The sequence below is a fragment of the Octodon degus genome, unplaced genomic scaffold (assembly GCF_000260255.1).
Source record: "Octodon degus isolate 3935 unplaced genomic scaffold, OctDeg1.0 scaffold00006, whole genome shotgun sequence".
In the NCBI taxonomy this organism is placed as follows: domain Eukaryota; kingdom Metazoa; phylum Chordata; class Mammalia; order Rodentia; family Octodontidae; genus Octodon; species Octodon degus.
This window is the reverse complement of record NW_004524582.1, coordinates 31,905,336-31,923,056: the sequence shown is the minus strand read 5'-3', so window position 1 is coordinate 31,923,056 and position 17,721 is coordinate 31,905,336. Positions and strand designations below refer to the sequence as shown.

Below are 17,721 nucleotides of genomic sequence, written 5' to 3'. Positions count from 1 at the left end.
CGGCCGGGAGCCTGGTGGTCGGCCGGGCCGGGCCGGGCCGGGCCGGGCGGGGCGGGCGCTGGGACCCTGGCCTTCTGCTCTCAGCGGGCTTTGTTTGGACGGAGGCCGTCTCCAGGGACCCGCACGCCGGAGTCTCCAGGGAGTGACAGGCAGGGCAGGGAGTTGTAGGTGTAGACCAGGGGGCGCCGAGTTGTGGAAGTGTTGACGGGGACTCAGTTGTACCATGAGAAGAGGGCTCAGATCGGTGTGGTGTAGACAGGGGCTTAGTGCTGTGGGGTGTACGACGGTGAGGGATCAGAGTTGTGGATGAGGCTGAGACTCGCGGGTGTAGACAGACAGAGGCTGAGACTTGTGCGTGTAGACAGAGAGAGACTCAGACCCGCGGGTGTAGACAGAGACTCAGACCCCGTGGGTGTAGTGAGACCCGTGGGTGTAGACAGTGAGAGACTCAGATCCTTGGGTGTAGACAGAGAGATACTCATACTGGTGGGTGTAGACAGAGGAACTCAGACCTGAGGGTGTAAGCAGAGGCTGAGACCCTGTGGGTATAGACAGAGAGACCCAGACCCCTGGGGTGTCGATGGATCTGAGAGGTGTGGACAGAAGGCCATCAACACTGTGGAGTGTGCACAGAGCTAGGCCTGGACCTGTGGAGTGTGGATGGGCACCATTCCCATGGTGGACCCAGCCTCTCCCCTGCCTGGGCGGGTGACTATCTCTTTATGCTTGGTTTCCTGCTCGGCTGGCCGTCTACAGAGCTGTAGTTCTTGAGTGCTCCTTGTGGGCCTGTGGGTTATTCTCAGGCAGTGCTGTGCTTCTCTGAGGCCTGGGACCTGTGGTGCACCCTGGGGCCAGCCAGTGTCAGTGGGGGTAATGGGGGTGAGGGATGTGGAGGGGTGGGGGGCGGAGGCAGGAGGCTGCCTGGGGAGAGCCCTGTGGCCTCCTGGGGCTGAGACTGGATAAGGGCTACGGAAGCCATGCCCCATGCCCCGGGCTCTGGAATCACGACCCGGGAGAGGTTGCTTTCTCTGAAAAACTAGAATATAAGTGCATATAAGTGGTTGGGGCACTGCAGGGTTGTAGCAAGGCCCGTGTGGCTGAGGGCAGGGCACAGGCCCGGGCAGGAGCAGGTGGCCTGCTCACCTGCAGGTGAGGGCACTGGAGCAGGTGCGTAGGGTCCAGGTCTTCTCTATCAGCTGCAAGCCCCATCTTGACTTGAAGCCTGCTGGCTGGAACCTGCCCTCTGGAGCTTAGATACTAGTCTGGGAGACAGAGGACAGGGCCCAAGGCTCAGGGGCAGGGAGGTGCAGAGGGGCAGAGGCTGGACTCAGGAGGGCCAAAGAAAAGCCTTGACCAGGCTGGCTGTAGGGAGGGGTTGGGAGAGGGCTGGGTGGCCAAAGATGCCGAGTTGCAGTGTGGAGGAGGGGTGTGAGGTCACAAGGAAGGACCATTTCTATTGCTGTTTGGAAGCAGAAGGGAGGTTGTGGGATAGTGTGTCCTGAGGTGGGCCACGGAGTCTGAGGAAGCCACGGGCATTTTGTAACTGACTTAAATTTGGTGGCATCCGGTGAACATTTGTGTACTCCCGTATTGCTTTCCTGTCACCACTGAAGCAGGGGCCGGTGAACTTGCAGTGGCCTCCACAACAGAGATGTGTTCTGTCCCGGTTCTGAGGCCAGAGGCCGGGATAGGCCTCTGCTGCCCTGCCCCTGCTTCCTGTGTGCCCAGCCTTCTGACTACGGTCCTCTGCCCAGGTGACCCAGCAGCCCTCTCCATCTGGGACCTCTCTGCCCTTTATCGCAAAGGCTCTGTTGTCCTAAGTGGGTCCCCATGGTCCCTGATCTGGATGAGGACCCTTAGAGGCCACTCTTCTGCCCACCCAAGGCTCCCCTCCTCAGTGTCCTGCCCTTGGGACCTCATTGCTTCACTGCCCCGCTCTTAGTGAGTGGGTGCTGTCCTGGGGACAGGTGACCAGGGGAAATGGCAGTGACCGCTGTGGGGCCCATGCCATGCTCACTTTGGCGGTGGTGGCTTCAGTTCCACGGCAGACCCGGGCTGACCTGGGCTCTGCACATGGCAAGTGTGGCTCCCAGCTTGTCCCTCGAGCCCTGGCTCAGAGCCCGCCTCCCTCGTCCTGTCCGGCCTGGGGTTAAATGAAAGAAAGGGATGTGGAGTTTGTCCCTTATTGTTTTTCCCCTCTGCTTTCTTTCCCACAGCCTTGCTGTCCCAACCCTGTGATCGTGGGACCCTGACCACACGCACCCTTCCCTGGCTTTCTCCTCATCCACACAGGCATCCGGATACACACACACACACACACGTGTGCACACGCACACGCACACACACACTGCTTACACGGCTTTCTGGGCTCCCATGTCCCGTGGCAGTGGCTTGCTCATTCTCATGGACACTGGTGATGGCTAACCCTCTGGCGCCAGATGGCTTGTTCCTCAGGGGTCCACTGCCATCGGAGCTGCCCGCTTGTGCCTGGTGCTCAATGCCACCTGCCCTTCTCTCCTTCCCGTGTCCCCTCCTAATGCTCTCACCTCTCCTGGCTATGTCACCACTGTCGCAGCACAGCGCCACGACTCCATCTGAGCTGCGTGGTGGAGCACAGCTCCTTTCTCCCTGGGCCTGTGGGTCACATGTGCTGTTACGGTTGCATCAGAGCCAGTGACCCTGCTGTCCCAGTCCCTTCCCTGGGCCTCAGAGCGCCCGGCGGCTCAGTGGTGGATCCTGCGTCCGAGGACTCCCCGCCACGCATGGCTCACTCCTGCTAGGTGCTACTTCATTTTCTTTTTCACTTTTTAGAGTTGGCTCCATAGACAAACGGGTTCAGAGCCACACACACATGATGGACTCTGGTACCTCGCCCCCTCACCCCCTTGCCTCACCCTTTCCTCTAATTTCATGTTTTGGGGAGTTTTAATGAGTATATTTTTCGCATATTCACCCACACCCCACACTATCCACCCTGACACCCCAGCCCTTATTCCCTTTTCTGCTTTCTCCTCTTGCAGGGTCCCACACATTCAGGGGACCGGGTGATGTTTGTCTGAGTCTGGCTTATTTTGCTCAACATGATGCTCCATTATCTAGATCCATTATCTTCTTGCAAGTGATGATTTTCATTCCTTTATGGCTCTGTTCATCTGCTGATGGGCACCTGGGCTGGCTCTGTACTGTGCTGTTGTTCATTGTGCCACACGAAGCATGGGTATGCCGGTCCCTGCCGTATGCTCCCTTCGTTTTGGGTGTGTATCAAGGAGTGGTACAGCTGGATCAGATGGAAACGGTAGCTCTACTTTTAGTTTTTGAGGAACTTTCTTACTGATTTCCATCGTAGTAGCTGTATTAATTTATACAACCCTATAGACAGTGTAGAAGCTGTCCCCCCACTTATTGTTTGTTTGTTTGCTTGTTTGTTTTTTGTATCCTTGTTTACAGCCATTTTGGTGGGGGTAGGATGGAGTCTCAGTGGAGGTGGATTTTTTTGGGTTTTCTGAGACAGCGTTTCATTATGCGTTCAGACTGGGCTTGGACTCACTTTGTAGCCTAGGCTGACCTCGAACTTGCAATGGTCCTCCTGCCTCAGCCTCCTCAGTGCTGGGATTATAGGCATTCACCGCCACGGCCCGCTCAGTGGAGTGCTGATCTGCAGTTCTCTGAAGTTCTACTTGTGCTCTTTGGAAATGTAAGAAGCGCCGTGTAGCTTGCTTTCTTTGACCTTGAAAGCATGTTTATTTTACTTTTCAGCTACCTTTGCGTTTAGCTGGGTATAAAAGTCTAGCTGGAGAGTTATTTATGCTCTTGGTTTCGGGTGTGTTGCTTCAGCACACGGGGAAGTCGGAAGCTGTTCCCCCTTGGCTGTCTGCGTGAGTCCCCCCATCCCCCATCTCTTGTCCCCAAACCCCTAGGCTCATCTCTTCCTGGCACCCTGCAGCCCCATGATAGCATCTGTTTTCTGTCGCTGAGCTGGGCACCTGGCAGGTCAGCAGCCGGCGACTGTGGTCGCCGATTATACTACCAGCTCTTAGGGTTTAGATCTAAAACAGCCCCCGGAAGTCCCATGGGTTAGGAGATGGCGCCTGGTGGGAGGAGGCGGTCACTAGGCATGACCAGGAAGGGGTGCTCTTATCCCCAGCGCCTTTCTTCTCTCTGCTTTTGGTGGAGCAGTTGTCCCCTGCCAGGCCCTCCTGCCAAGCTGTCCTGCTCTGGAGCTTGAGGCTGAGCCCACTGAACCCTAGAGCTACAGGACACTGCCCCTCCTTTCCCTGCGGGTATCAGAGTTGCATCTGGAAACATCTGGCAGTGTTTATTTGTGACCTGGACATTGTGGATGATCCTTGTGGGTGACTTCTGACTTTTTCTGAAGAGCTGACTTTGATTCTTGGAGCTGGTTTGTCCAGGCTCAAACTGAAACTCTTGCTGTGGTCTGTTTGTGCTCCCTGTGCTGTTATGTGTCTCCCTGTGCTGGGACAGCCTGGGGACCTGGGCAGAATTGGGGAGCATGTTTCACATTTCCCTCTCCGCTTGAGAGGCGTCCAGCCCCTGTGCTTGTGCACTCCTTCCCTGGGGCTCCTTGCTCTGGGGTACCCATCCTGGTTCTGCCTGGTCTCAGAGTTCCCTGGGACCTTCAGATGCAGCTGTGTGCGGCTTAGGACAGGACTCGCTCTGACACAGGGAGCACTGGGGGAGGTCATGTGCAACAGAATGTCTGAACCACCGTGGTGTCTGCGGTCCTCGGCTGCCTCAACGGCTGTTGTCTGCCCATGGCTTCGTGAGCTTGTACCTTTGGTCCTGGTTGAGGTTGTTATGCATGGAGACACGTAAGGCTTGCTTGGTTTATGGTTTAGGATTGGTCTGTAGCCTAGTCTGTTTTTTTTTTTTTTTTGTGGAACCGGCGTTTGAACTCAGGTCCTTGTGCTTGCCAGGGAAGCACTTATTCCACTAAGCCATCTCCCCGGCCCCTAGTCTGGTTCTTGTGGTTTGCTTTCTTTTACCCAGAGAGGCGAGTGACCAGGGAAAGTGCTCCTGCCCCAATAGAGCCTGCCTCTGGGTCCCAAGGGTGTCTCACTGGCTACCTTCCTGGAGACTGCCCTCCTCAGATATGCACCCCTGAAAGAGAGTACTGAGGGCTGTTCTTCGGCTTAGCAGACAGCTGACTCCTGCACCTGGCTCCAGCCATGCTTCTGAGGCTGAGAGGGAAGACACCGCCACCGGCTTTGACACTGTCTTCCCCCACCCTTGCTGCCAGGCTTGGCCTGGAGCAAAACACCTTTCTGCACCACAGTTTGTATCTACACAAGGGAGGCTGGGGCAGGGGGTCTAAGGTATTTAAGGCCGGGGACTTGGCCTGTCTCCTGCCTGCCACCGACTGTGAGGGGAGTAGGGACAGGCAGCGGAAACAGGAGAGGACGGTCGCCCTTTGTGCTGTGCTGGGCTCGGAGCTCATGTAGACTGAGGCTGTTTGTCATTTATCTGAAGTCAGACCAAGTGGGGTGGAGCTGGGTGTCCAGGGTTTTTCCTGCTAATCCATCGACTCTATTTATAGTCTTTGTGTAGATTTAAAGCTACAATGGAAATAGTTCAAATAGAGATTAAAAAGGGAAACTCAAATAAGAAGGAATGGAAACCTTGAGTGGCTTGGGCCTCGGTGGCCAAGGAGCTGACCTTGGGTCCCAGGTGGCCATCACTGTGCAGACTTGTGGCCTGAAGGCCAAGCTCAGGGCTCAGAGCCAGCAGGAAGCTCGGGCTGGCTGGTAGCACTACTGTGGGTCGTCAGAGGGCACGTGTCGCTCTGGGCCTCGGCTGCGTCTCAAGCCTCACAGCCTCTGACAGTCTGGCAGCTCTGCAGCAGGAGGCCCTGAGCCGACCTGTCCTGCAGGGGCATGGTGGGGCTTGGGGCCCAGGTGCCTGGTCCCTGGGGAGCACGTCTCAGGCTGTCCATCCATCCGTGTCTCTCTGGATGAGTGGCCTGGGGGTATCTGTGTCCCTGGCACTGCCACAGGAGCTGCTGGTGAAGTGTCTGGGCACAGGGCAGCCTGAGCCAGGAGCCGTGTCCAGGGCTGAAGGCGGTAGCTGAGCAGCCAGGAGGGAGCAGGGTAGCCTGGGCCAGGAGCCGTGTCCAGGGCTGAAGGCGGTAGCTGAGCAGCCAGGAGGGAGCAGAGCAGGGCTGCTGGCCAGGAGAAAGGTGAGGCCAGGTGCTGGTGCCATTGGGTGGCATCAGGTGTGGTACAAGTCAGAGTGATAGAAGACATGGTGTGCTGAGCTGGGCCACCGTGAGAGCTGGGTGCCGGGCAGTGGGGGACAGCAGCGGGCCTCTCATGATTCCAAATACTCAACTGGAACAGTTTTCTTTTTCTTTCTTTCTTTCTTTTTTTTTTTTTTTTTGAGACAGGGTCTCACTATGTAGTCCAGGCTGGCCTTGAATTCACTAGGTAATCCAGGTTGGCCTCAAACTCATGGCAGTCCTGCCTCAGCCTCCCCAGTGCTAGGATTACTGGCTTGTGCCACCATGACCAGCTCTAGAGCACTTTAGCGTTGTCCTGTTTGTTCGACCTGGTGAAAGCTTCACAGGCCAGCAGCAGCAGGTCCTGTTGACCTCCTGCCCCGCGTCAGGAGTCCAGTTCAGCCTGGGGCAATGGAGCGGCCTCCCCGTGCACTGAGACCTGCCCTGAGACCTGCGGCAAGGGGTTTGGTTGGCGGCTGTCTTCCAGACCGGAGCTGTGGCCACTGTGAGCTCTCTGAGCCTGCATTCCCTGCTGTGTCTCACGGATTCCTGTGCCTGGCCTGTGAGGTGATGACCAGGGAGGTGGCCCTGTGGTGGAGCTGTGCTCTCTCCCCATGCTGTCATCGATTTTGCTTGCATGTGCAGCGTGATTTACTTCCTGGTCACTCCACTGTGGACGTGGTTTTGCGGAGCGCTTTGGAAAATGCTTAACACGGCCTGTCCCAGACGTGAGTGCAGGGCTGCCTCATGTGCTGGTGGCAGAAAGGGTCTCTGCCAAGGCGCAGGTCAGGTCTGCATCCTGTGACCTGCTGTCCACCCACAGACCACACGCATGTGGCATCACAGCTCGGAGCAGCCAGCGTCACTTATCTCGGCACCAGTGGGCAGCAGCCTGAGGCCTCACGCGCCTGGGTCCAGGTGTCAGGGGAGGAGCTGCTTCCTGGCTCACTCTCCTGGGGCCCACTGCCCTGGTGGGGGCGGCCTGGGAGATCCCGCGCACAGCCAGCCACGACTGGCAGGCTGTCTCGATGGCGGCTGGCCAGGACCTCTGTTCCTCGTCTCCTTGGGCACATTGTTAGGGCAGCTTGCAACCTGGCAGCTTCTCGGTGTGAGGGAGAGAGGCCTGTGAATGGCAGGAGCCACAGTGTTTTTGTAACCTAGTCTTGGAGCAGCGTGCCACCCTGGCACTTGTTCTGTTAGATGTGGATCGCTGGGTCTGGGGAGAGGCCCTGGAAGTGGGTCGAGGGTATCTCGGTGGCCCCATCTCTACTCCACCTGTCTCTGTACCCAGGCCTGGCCCATACGGCATCCACTCCAGGGCCTGGGTCCAGCTGTGAGTGGGCTCTGAGTGGGGGGAGTGCCTGGCCATGGCGCCCAGAGATGAAATGGCTGGCGGTTGCTATCCCATGCCCAGGGTGCAGGCTGGCAGAGAGAGGCCCTCTCCCTCCCGGAGAGGGAGAGCAGGGGCAGGCCAGCAGTCCTGGGAGCGAGCCTGGCCCCTGGACTGTCCCTCTGGGACATCATGATTGGACAGTGTCCCCACAGCTCCCTGGCCCCTGGCGCCCGCCCTGGCCCCCCTCTGCAAGACATCTCAGGCTCACAGTGGAACCCTGTTTCTGCCAGAAGTCTTTCGGGCTCTGAGGCCCACTTTGTCTTGTGCTGCCTCTGGGCCTGAAGCTCCACTGAGACCTCCCTGGAAACCTGTGGTCTCCTGGAATCTGGCTGGTGTCCCCGTGAGGACAGAGCTGGGCCTGGGGACTGCTTGCTGGTGGCATCAGCAAGAAGCCCAGTGGCATGCAGGGGGCCACCCCTTCAGAGTGGCCTGGCAGCACCTTCGGGCAGCCTTGCCTACACTGCGGCAGGGCGAGGGGCATGAGGACCATGGGCAGCAGCAGATGGCGATGACATGTTCGGAGGAGGGGACAGGTGTGAGGAGCTTTGTGGGGCCTGGGGACCCAGGTGGCTGTGCCCTCTGGGCTCCTTGGTGCAGTCAGGGCTTCTTACCACCTGGACATGCTGTCCTTTGGGCCTGGCCTCTGCAGATGCTCGTGAGCGACCGCTTTTTTCCCGGGGTAGAGATCCCTCGGCTGGGAGTACAGCGAGCCACGTGTGCTCCCAGCACCCCGGGCAGTGGACCAACGCCATGTTCTCCTCCGGCAGGCAGCTCTGTGGGGACGCCGCAGCTGGAACCTGTGGCTCCTAGCTGTGCCTGCGGGGGACGGCCGGTGGGGCCATGGCTCTTGTCCAGGCCCTCGAGTGGGCGCAGTGGTTTTCAGTATGTTGCCTGGGGTCCTCCCTCTGTCCCTTCACCGTCCAGGTGTGCCGATTGAGGTGGTTGCTGCCCGAGTTCCCTCCTCCTGCCCTTCAGGACGAGGGTCAGCATGAGGGGACGAGTGTGCGGCTGCAGGGTGTGGACAGCACAGCCCTGCTCACGGTGTGCCCGGTGCAGTGCTGCAGATCCAAAGAGGGAGCCCTCGTGAGGTTTCACACAGCTGGGAGTTGGGCAGCGCGTGAGGGCTCCTGGACTGTCTTCTCTTACTGCACAAGTAGTGCAGGTTCTTTACAGAACACTTCGAGAGTATGCCGTGCCTACTCCCATCGCTCTGCCAAAGGTTCCGAGGCAGTCGCTCAGGAAGTGGGTTTCTCTGCACCCTGGGTTTGGAGGCTTCAGTCTGCTGTGGTTGGCACTGCTGCCCTGGGTTGTGGTGAGGTGGCTTTGCACTCCTGAAGGTGCCATCACTTCGACAGCACATGGCTGGGGACCAGGCCCTGAACAGTGGCTTTGGAGGGACGCGTGGGTGACTGGGCTCTGACCCCAGCCCTTCATTTCCAGCCTGTGCAGGCACTTGCTGCAGAGCCCCGTCTTAGCCCCTTCCTGAGCCACGTCCACTGCAGGGTAGAGGTATGTCTAGCCCACAGTGCTGGACACTGGAGGACCACATTTGCACCACCCTAGCTGGTGGCCTCCAGCTGTGTCACACATAGCAATGATACCTGTGGCAGGAGTGTGTGTCAGAGGAGATAGGACACCTGACCACCTGTTCTTTGGAAGCTCCAGGAAAAGCCTTACTCCGACTCCTCCTGGCCCACCTTACCCTGCCCCCTTGCAGAGTGAAGTCAGAGCATGAGTTTCAGTGGAGCAGGTGACATTCAAGACACCACAGGCCTGCAGAACCCTCCAGCCTCGACTGCCAGCCCCAAGGGTGTGCACCAGGGCACACCTGGACCTGGAAGAACGGCAGAGAGGAGATGGAGGAGGGTCTTGCCCAGGAGAGGGCCCAGCCAAGGTGGGGTGGGCCCAGGCATCTGGCTGTGGCCTTATGGGCTCCCTGCAGCCGCCTAGCGTGGGAGTTGGGTGTTCAGTGGGTGCTGTCTTAGGGTCCTGCAGATGGAGGCTTTGCTGTTGTCGGGTGCTGGGCTGAGACCGGAGCTTACTGTGGCCGTCACGAGGCCCAGAAGTGCCCTTGGTGATATGGGCACCTGCCTGGGGAGCCCTGCTGGCATCAGGCTGCCCTGTGCCAAGAAGGCCGGGCCGCGGCCTCTGTGGGTTGGGAAGAGAGCCTGGGCTCTCAGGAGGGCTGTGCAGGTGGGCCCAGGGCTGGGGTGCTCGTGAGGCTGCACGAGGGGACAGGAGGGGGACATGGGGCCCACAGGTTCCAGTCTGTGTGGGGCAGAGCAGCTGGCTGATGGGGTGCTGTGGTGCTGGCTGGGACGTGTTAGTGAGAGGCAAGTGTGGGCTGGCAGGGGCTGCGACCCTCGCCCGGCTAGAGAAGGTGGCTTGGTGGCCCCCTGCTGACCAGGCTGGGCTGGAGGAGACCTGTGGAGGCCTCAGTGCTGAGTGCAGTGGGTCCCTCTGGGCTTGGTCCCTCCTGCTGCCTGAGGAGCGGATGCCCGCAGGAGACCCTGCACAGCATGCCCAGGGGCTGGGCACACACACAGCTGTGGGCTTCAGATCTGCCCTGCTGGGTTCCTGTCCTGCTTTGGTCCCATTGCATTCCATCCCAGTTTCTCTTTTGGATGGAAGTGTTTGCCCTGCAGCATTGTGTGTTGATGGTGTTTGACTTAGGTTTCATTTTGAGGTTTTGGATAGTCTCATTCTGTGTCCTGTACTGACTCAAGCTCTAGTGATCCTTCTGCCTCAGCCTTCCCAGTGCTGGGATTACAGGTGTGCTGCACCTTACTTTCCAATTTCCGCAGGGCCTCGAAGTTGGCCCGTAGACCCGGACCTGTGTGGCTTAGGCGCTCTGAATGCACTTTGCATAAAAGGTGTGTGAGCCTTTGGGGGCTCGGAGCTGAAGGGTGTGGTTTGTGTTGAATGCCTGTATGTCTCCCTTAGGCCTCCGCACTGTGTGCAGGGGGGGGGGGAGGGGTTCCTAGGGCGGGGAGGGGCGTGGGGAGGAGGCGGGCACGGGGCGTGGTCTGCAGGAATGGGGCGTGGCCTGGAAAAGCTCTGTCCCCAGAGGAATTAGGTGGGGCTCCTCTGCCACCCTGGTCCCCCTTGCTCTCTGCAGCCTGCCTGCTAGCCTTGGCTGCCTCTCCTCTGCCGTGCCTCTCCTTGTCATTTTGTGTTTGCGCCTGAGGCGCATGGGCTGAAATTTCTCAGACCGCGAGCCGAAGAAGGCTTCTGCTCTCAGTTGTTCGCACTAGTTGGGTCTCAGCACTGAGTGTAAGAGCTTCCTCAGACCGCGTCAGGGGTCGGCTCGGGGGGTTGCCCTGCTGCACCCTGCCGCTCCGCTCCTTGGCTTCAAGGTCCGTAAACGGAATCTGTTTACAGCTCTGGGACCGGAAACTGCCCGGACACGACAGCAGCTTCTAACTTGGCAACCGCAGGAGCGGCTTGGGAAATGTGCTCTCTGCTGCCCCGGCTCTGAGCGACTTACGCGATGGCTTGCTATTTTACGCTGTCCCCACATACTGCCAGGGAGTTTTCTCAGCCCCGGCGCAGTCCTAGAGGCCCACCTGCGCCCAGCTGACTGCAGAGACTGGCATCTGGAGTCCCTGCCTGCTGGGCGGGGGTGAAAGCCCTGGACCCCGCGGCCCCAGCGGGCGCCCCACACTGTCACAGCTCCTTGCTAGGGATGACACGCGTGCCGAGTGACCCCAGTGAGGGGGCCCTGGAGCTGGCCGGACTCTGCCCTTGTGCCTTCTCCTGCTTGACTTTCCCTGCGTCCATCTTAGCCCCATGTGGGTGGGACTTATCCCCTGGTCAGTCGCTGGTTGGGGGCCTTGGGGACCGTGACACAGGTCTGTCTCCAATGATAACCAATGCTGAAACATTTGAAGTTGGCTTGCAGGTTAGCGCAGTTATTGAAGTGCCTGTGCAGGCTAATGCAGGCTGGTGCAGGGGACCTCTGTCAGTCCCCAGCTCCAGATGCCTTGACCCTTGAATGAGGCAGCCTGAGCCAGCCAAAACAAACAAACAAACACCACCGGGTTTTGATCCCAGGGCCTGCCCTTCCGGCCCGCTCCCCTGGGGTGCACTGAGATGGCAATTGAGACTGGGTGTGGTTGCACACACCTGTAATGCCACCTTTTTTTTTTTTTTTTTTTTTTTTTTTTTCCTGGAAACAGGGATTGAACTCAGGTCCTTGTGCTCACCAGGCAAGTGCTTATTTTACTGAGCCATCTCCCTGGCCCACAAAATGGCAGAAGGAATTTTTTTTTTGGGGGGGGGGCTGCTCAGGATGCCTTCAAGTAATCCCAGCTCTTTGGAGGCTGTAAACAGGCGGATCACTATGAGTCTGATCTAACAGTGAAACCCTGAACACCTGTGGACCCGTCCCTAAGATACGAAAAAAAAAATTAAGTTGTGGCCTGGGGAACAATTAAATGAGTGTTCCATGTCTTTGCTTTTCTGGGTGTTTTTGTCTCTTCTTTTGGTTGACCACTGTTGTTTTATTGATTGAGGTTGTTTCAGAATAATGTGTTTTTCCCACTTGGCTCCTTGTTCAAGATAAATTAGCTGTTAGGAGGTTATGAGGTTTGAGAGAACATGAGGTGACCCCATCCAGAGGGAAAACATTCAGGAGCAGGTGTTTGCAGTTAGATAGAGGTGATAAAGGTGGAGGGGACCTGCAGGGCTCCCGGGATGCTGCCTGCCGAGGCTTCTTTTCAACCTCAGCCGCTGACACTGGGGACACCCTTCAGAGCCCCTCAGGCACAGCCAGGAGAGCTGCTTACTCTGTGAGGCCGCCACCTTGGTAGAGGTCCTTAGCCCCGACTTCAGGGTACGCTTGCCCCTCCGCCGCCTTGATGCTGATGAGGTAGCTAGGTGCTCTTTGGGGACTCTTTCTCTAGGGCCATTCTTCCTCTGTCTCTCTCTTTTTGTAGTACTGAGCTGTAAGCCTAAGGCCTTCTTACTGAGCTACATCTTTTTTTTTTTTTTTTTTATTTTTTTATTTTTTTTTTTTTTTTTTTGCGGAACCGGGGATTGAACTACATCTTTTAGTATTTATTTTGAAACTGGGTATTGCTAAGTCACTAGGTTGTCCAGACTGTACTCAAGCTCGCTGTCCCCCTGCCTTAGCCTCCCAGAGTTCCGTGTCACCACACTCAGCCTATGGAGTTCTTATTATGACTTCTTGTGTGTGCATGTGTGCATACACACACACTGTGTGTGTCAGTGGGGATTGAACCCAGGGCCTTACACGTGGCAGGTAAGTGCTCTACCACTGAGCTATGTCCACAGTCATTTTTAAAATTCTCATTTTGAGATAACATCTCTTTAGGTTGTCCAGGCTGGCCTGGAATTTGCATTTTTTTTTTTTTTTTTTTTTAAACTTTTTTTTTTTTTTATTTATTTGAGAGAGAGAGAGAGAGAGAGAGAGAGAGAGAGAGAGAGAGAGAGAGTGTGTGTGTGGTGTGTGTGTGTGGCCAGCTCAGCCCACCAGGGGGCGGGGCTGGCTGGCATGTGGTGCTGGGGGATTGAACCGTGGTCCCTGATGCTTTGCTAAGCTTGTTCCAAGTAGGTGCTTTAGACCACTGAGCCATCTCTCCAGCCCCATGGAACTTGCATTCTTCTTACCTCAGCCTCCTTGATAGCTAGAATTAAAAGTGTGTGTCGCCTCACCCGGACCCAATTGTCTCTATGTCAGGCAACACCAGGAAGCAGCAGAACTCCAGGCTCTTGGTAACAAGCTGTTTATTTTTCCTCCATAGGATGTTACTGCATCAGAGCACGCGGCAACATCTAGCGTTCCCGGAGGCCTGGGTTCCCTGGAGTAGCTGGACATGCTCCTGGGGCTGACTGCTCCCCACGATGTACAGGGCAGGGGAGCCAGGGAAGAGGCCAACCCCTGGGCCTGTGTCCCCTCGTGTGCGGAGCGTGGAGGTGGCCCGAGGCCGCGCCGGCTATGGCTTCATGCTCTCGGGGCAGGCGCCCTGTGTGCTCAGCGGAGTCATGCGGGGCAGCCCCGCGGATTTTGTTGGCCTCCGTGCAGGGGACCAGATCTTTGCCATCAATGAGATCAACGTGAAGAAGGCCTCGCACGAGGATGTGCTGAAGCTCATTGGGGAGTGCTCTGGGGTGCTGCGCCTGGTTGTGGGCGAAGGCGCCAGCCACCCCGAGGCCTGCTCCAGCGACGATGAGGGTGGGCTCTGCGAGGGAAAGGGCTGGCCGCGGCCCAGGCTCGGCTCCAAGGCCCTGGGAATAAACAGGGCAGAGAGGGTTGTGGAGGAGATGCAGTCGGGGGGCATTTTCAGCATGATTTTTGAAAACCCGAGCCTTTGCATGAGCAGCTCAGAGCCCTCAAAGGGGAAGCAAAGGTCCCTGTCGGAGTCGGCTGCGGCACGCCTGGAAGATGGTCCCAGCACCGTGCACCCTGGCCTGCTTTCCAAGGAGTTGGCGCGAGTGATCCCTGATGACTCTGTCTTCAGTGCTGGCCCGGAAAACCTGGACAGCTTCACGCTAGATGCGAGCATCCTGAACGTGGCCATGGTTGTCGGCTACCTGGGTTCCATTGAACTGCCCTCCACCAGCTCTAACCTGGAGTCGGACAGCCTGCAGGCCATCCGTGGCTGCATGCGGCGCCTGCGAGCGGAGCAGAAGATCCACTCGCTGGTCACCATGAAGGTCATGCATGACCGCGTGCTGCTGTGCTCTGACAAGGCCTGCGTCGTGGCTGAGTACCCGGCGGAGAAGCTAGCGTTCAGTGCCGTGTGCCCGGATGACAGGCGGTTCTTTGGGTTGGTGACCATGCAGATGAATGACGATGGGAGCCTGGCCCAGGGTGAGGAGGGTGCCCTGCGGACGTCCTGCCATGTGTTCATGGTGGACCCCGACCTGTTCCACCACAAGGTCCACCAGGGCATCGCGCGGCGCTTTGGGTTCACGTGCACGGCGGACCCCGACACCAGCGGCTGCCTGGAGTTCCCAGCGTCCTCGCTGCCAGTGCTGCAGTTCATCTCCGTGCTATATCGGGACATGGGCGAGCTCATCGAGGGTGTGCGGGCCCGGGCCTTCCTGGATGGTGATGCTGACGCCCACCAGAACAACAGCACCAGCAGCACTAGTGACAGCGGCCTCGGGAATTTCAGCCAGGAGGAGAAGAGCAGTCGGGTGCTTGTGGTTGACCTGGGTAGCGGCTTGAGCAGGCCCAGCCCGGGCAGCAGTGCCAGCTGGGAAGGGGCAGGTGCCAGGGGCTCACAGGCTTGGGCTGCATCCTGGAGCAGGCCCTTCTGCCACAGCCCCGAGGGCGCCGCTGCATGCGAGGCTGGCCCACAGGCAGACAGGCTCCGGGACCCAAGCAAGCACCTGGGGTCAGCCTCCCACCCTGAGGGGGCCCTGGCCTCCCTGCGGAGCTCTGTCCCTCCTTCCAAGAGAGGTGCCACTGGGGCTAGCTGCGGGCTTAGCCAGAGGTGGCTGCCAGTGCACGTGCTCCAGGAGTGGCAGTGTGGCCATGCCAGTGACCAGGAATCTTACACGGACTCCACAGATGGCTGGTCCAGTGTCAACTGCGGCACATTGCCGCCCCCCATGAGCAGGATCCCTGCAGACCGCTACCGGGTGGAGGGGAGCTTTGCACAGGCCCCACTGAGCACCCAGAAGCGGGACTGGGCCAGGAAGGCCTTCGGGATGCAGAACCTCTTTGGGCCTCCTCGAAATGTCAGGAAGACCAAGGAGGACAAAAAGGTAAGCCTCTGCAGGGAGCGGCTCAGGACCTGTTTGCTGGGTGGCGCTGCTTGGCCGGCTGCAGATGAAGCATGCTTTCGCTTAGCCCAGAGGAAGGCTTTCGGCTCGGCCCTGCACAGCCTCAAGCTCTGGTCCCCTGAGGATGGCTCTGACCCTGACAATTCTGCTGTCCTGGGCAGATGGTTAGGTGGCTTCAGGCCCAGCCCCTGCCCCTCTGGCTGCCATGCTGGAGAGCTCGGCTTCTGCAGCCCTGGGAGCTGTTACTCCCAGCACGATCTGCATCCCTGCATCTGAGGTGGAAGGTTCTTGCAGCTCCAGGAGAGCGCCAGCTTGCCTTCACCTTAGGGTAGGAGGAGATGGCCACAGCGCAGAGCCGCTCACCTGACTGCTAGTCTGGGGTCCCTGCTGGAAGAGTCGGACAGGAGCTCTGGGCACAGCTCAGCTCATGCTTTTACTGTTATGCATTAGCATGAGAAAAGCTGTGGGGGACGGGAACCCCAGAGGACCCAGACAGAGGGCAAGGGGTGCAGTTCGTATGGTATGGCCAGGGCAGGTGGGCACCTTTGGTGACCTCAGTGCAGAGGAGGTGAGTGGGGTGCCCCCAGCCTGGGCTTTTTCTTACCCCATCTGCCTCTGCCTGCCTCATCTCAGGGTGTCCCCAGGGGTTGCTCTGTTGGTGACTCCAGGGCCACTCTGTTTGTAACTTTAGTGACTGCTGCCCAGGCTCCGTCCCCTGTCTCCTCCTCTGGAAGAGTTCCAGTTGGGCTGCCTCTGTGGCGTGGCCTGAGGGGCTCGCTCTTGGCTCTGGCTCTCCAGGGTCTCCGCGGAGCACATCCTCCTGTCCGTGGGTCGGTTCCTCTGGCTTCATGCCGAGTGCTGCCCCGCTCTTTAGCTCCTGATTTCCTGGTATTGAGGCAGCGAAGGCTCAGTAAACTTGAGTTCTTTGTCTTATGGAACTGAAGAATAAAATTGTGAGGGCCACCCGCACTGTGTCTGGGATCACACTGTACAGCGGCAGGATCACCTGGGCCCTCACCTCAGCAGAAGCTATGTGTACATGTGCCAGGAAGCTGTGCGAACCCCAGGGACCACGGCCCCTGCGTCCCACCCATGTCTCTGATCAGCCAAAGGTGGCGCCCACCCTGAGCCTGGCTGGGTTGTGAGCGTGGCCCTGCTGGCGTGGAGCGGGAGGTCCACACTTGGCTCTGTGTTTCCAAAAGCTGTTCCCTGAGGGCTTGTGCAGGAAATACCTTTGCTCTGTTTGTACTTGGTGTGACTCTCACCAGCTGAAAACATGCCCTGAAAACCTCCAGAGACTGCTGGCTAACCAGTTAAGGCTGGGAGTACGAGAGCCGGGCGGCCGGCCGGGCTGGTGGGGGGGGCTCCCTCTAGTTATTTTCTTTTCCTTGTGAACACATCAGAGGAGGTGAGGACATGCCCCCAAGGTGTCTCCTCCCAGAGTAATCACAATGATGCTGGCCTAGCTGAGTGGAGAGTGTGACCCTGTGGGTCTCCTGCCCAGGTCCCTTTCTTTCTCTAAAAGTCAGATACAGCAGTTTAATGGCTTGTTCTAGAGGCACTCTGACTGTGCTACCTGCCTGTCTTTCTGGTCTCCAGGGACCCTGAGCTCAGGCAGGTGCCCCACAGCCTCCGCCAGCCCTTGTGGAGCGGCCAGGAGCCCCGGCCAGACAGTTGGAGGAAGTGAAGGTTTGTGGCTATTGACTTACCCACTCTAGTTGGCGAGGAGGTGCTGGTGCCTAGACTGCAGAGGGCCTGATCTAGGGAAACACCTTGTGACCTGTACTTGGCTATGTCCCAGTGGAAGGGGTGCCTGTCGTGTTGGACCCCCATTGCAGACTCAGGTGTCCCGGTTCACTGTGCTCACTGGCTTCCCCATGATTGGCGTGGCCTGAGGCTGCAGAGCCCCTGGAGCCCTGGGTGGCTGTCCAGGTGGGTCCCGATGTCCTTCGGCAGCCAGGGCCCTAGTCAGTGCTGGCCTATGGTGGCTCCTCAGGAGAGGTCGAGGGGGAGGAGGGAAGCCGGAGGTGGGAGGTTCCGCAGAGCACTGTAGGCGGGTTCCGTGCTGCGCTGCGCTTTTGGTGGCAGCAGTAGAAAGTGGCCTGAGTGTGTTTCCGTGGACAGCACAGGGAAGTCCTCAGGATCCAGCGGAGCGCAGGAAGCACAGGGGGGCTGGGCAGGCGAGGGTGGCGTGCAAGGGTGACACGTGGACAAGCTGGTCAGCATAGGCTGTATGGGGGGAGGAGGGCCGTGGGGGGCCGTGGAGGGACGTGGGAGCTGTGACATCCGCCGAGCAGGCCTCGTGGGGCTGGGATCAAGGAGACAGAGACAGAGACAGAGA

General features: G+C 58.4%; 1 protein-coding gene across 8 annotated transcripts in view; it reads left to right on the top strand.

Annotated features, from left to right (window-relative positions):
* Nucleotides 1–17,721, top strand: part of Rgs12 (regulator of G protein signaling 12) — a 90,500-nt gene that overhangs the window by 1,047 nt on the left and 71,732 nt on the right. For 6 of the 8 annotated variants that reach the window (XM_023699987.1, XM_023699981.1, XM_023699967.1 and 3 more), the window contains exons 1-2: nucleotides 10,456–10,498; nucleotides 13,391–15,362. In XM_023699987.1, the coding sequence (XP_023555755.1) occupies nucleotides 13,491–15,362 (1,872 nt within the window). In that variant the 5' untranslated portion in view covers nucleotides 10,456–10,498; nucleotides 13,391–13,490. Of the gene's footprint in view, nucleotides 1–3,660; nucleotides 3,695–10,455; nucleotides 10,499–13,390; nucleotides 15,363–17,721 lie in introns of those variants that run through there. The other 2 variants (XM_023699972.1, XM_023699971.1) reach the window with 2 other exon arrangements.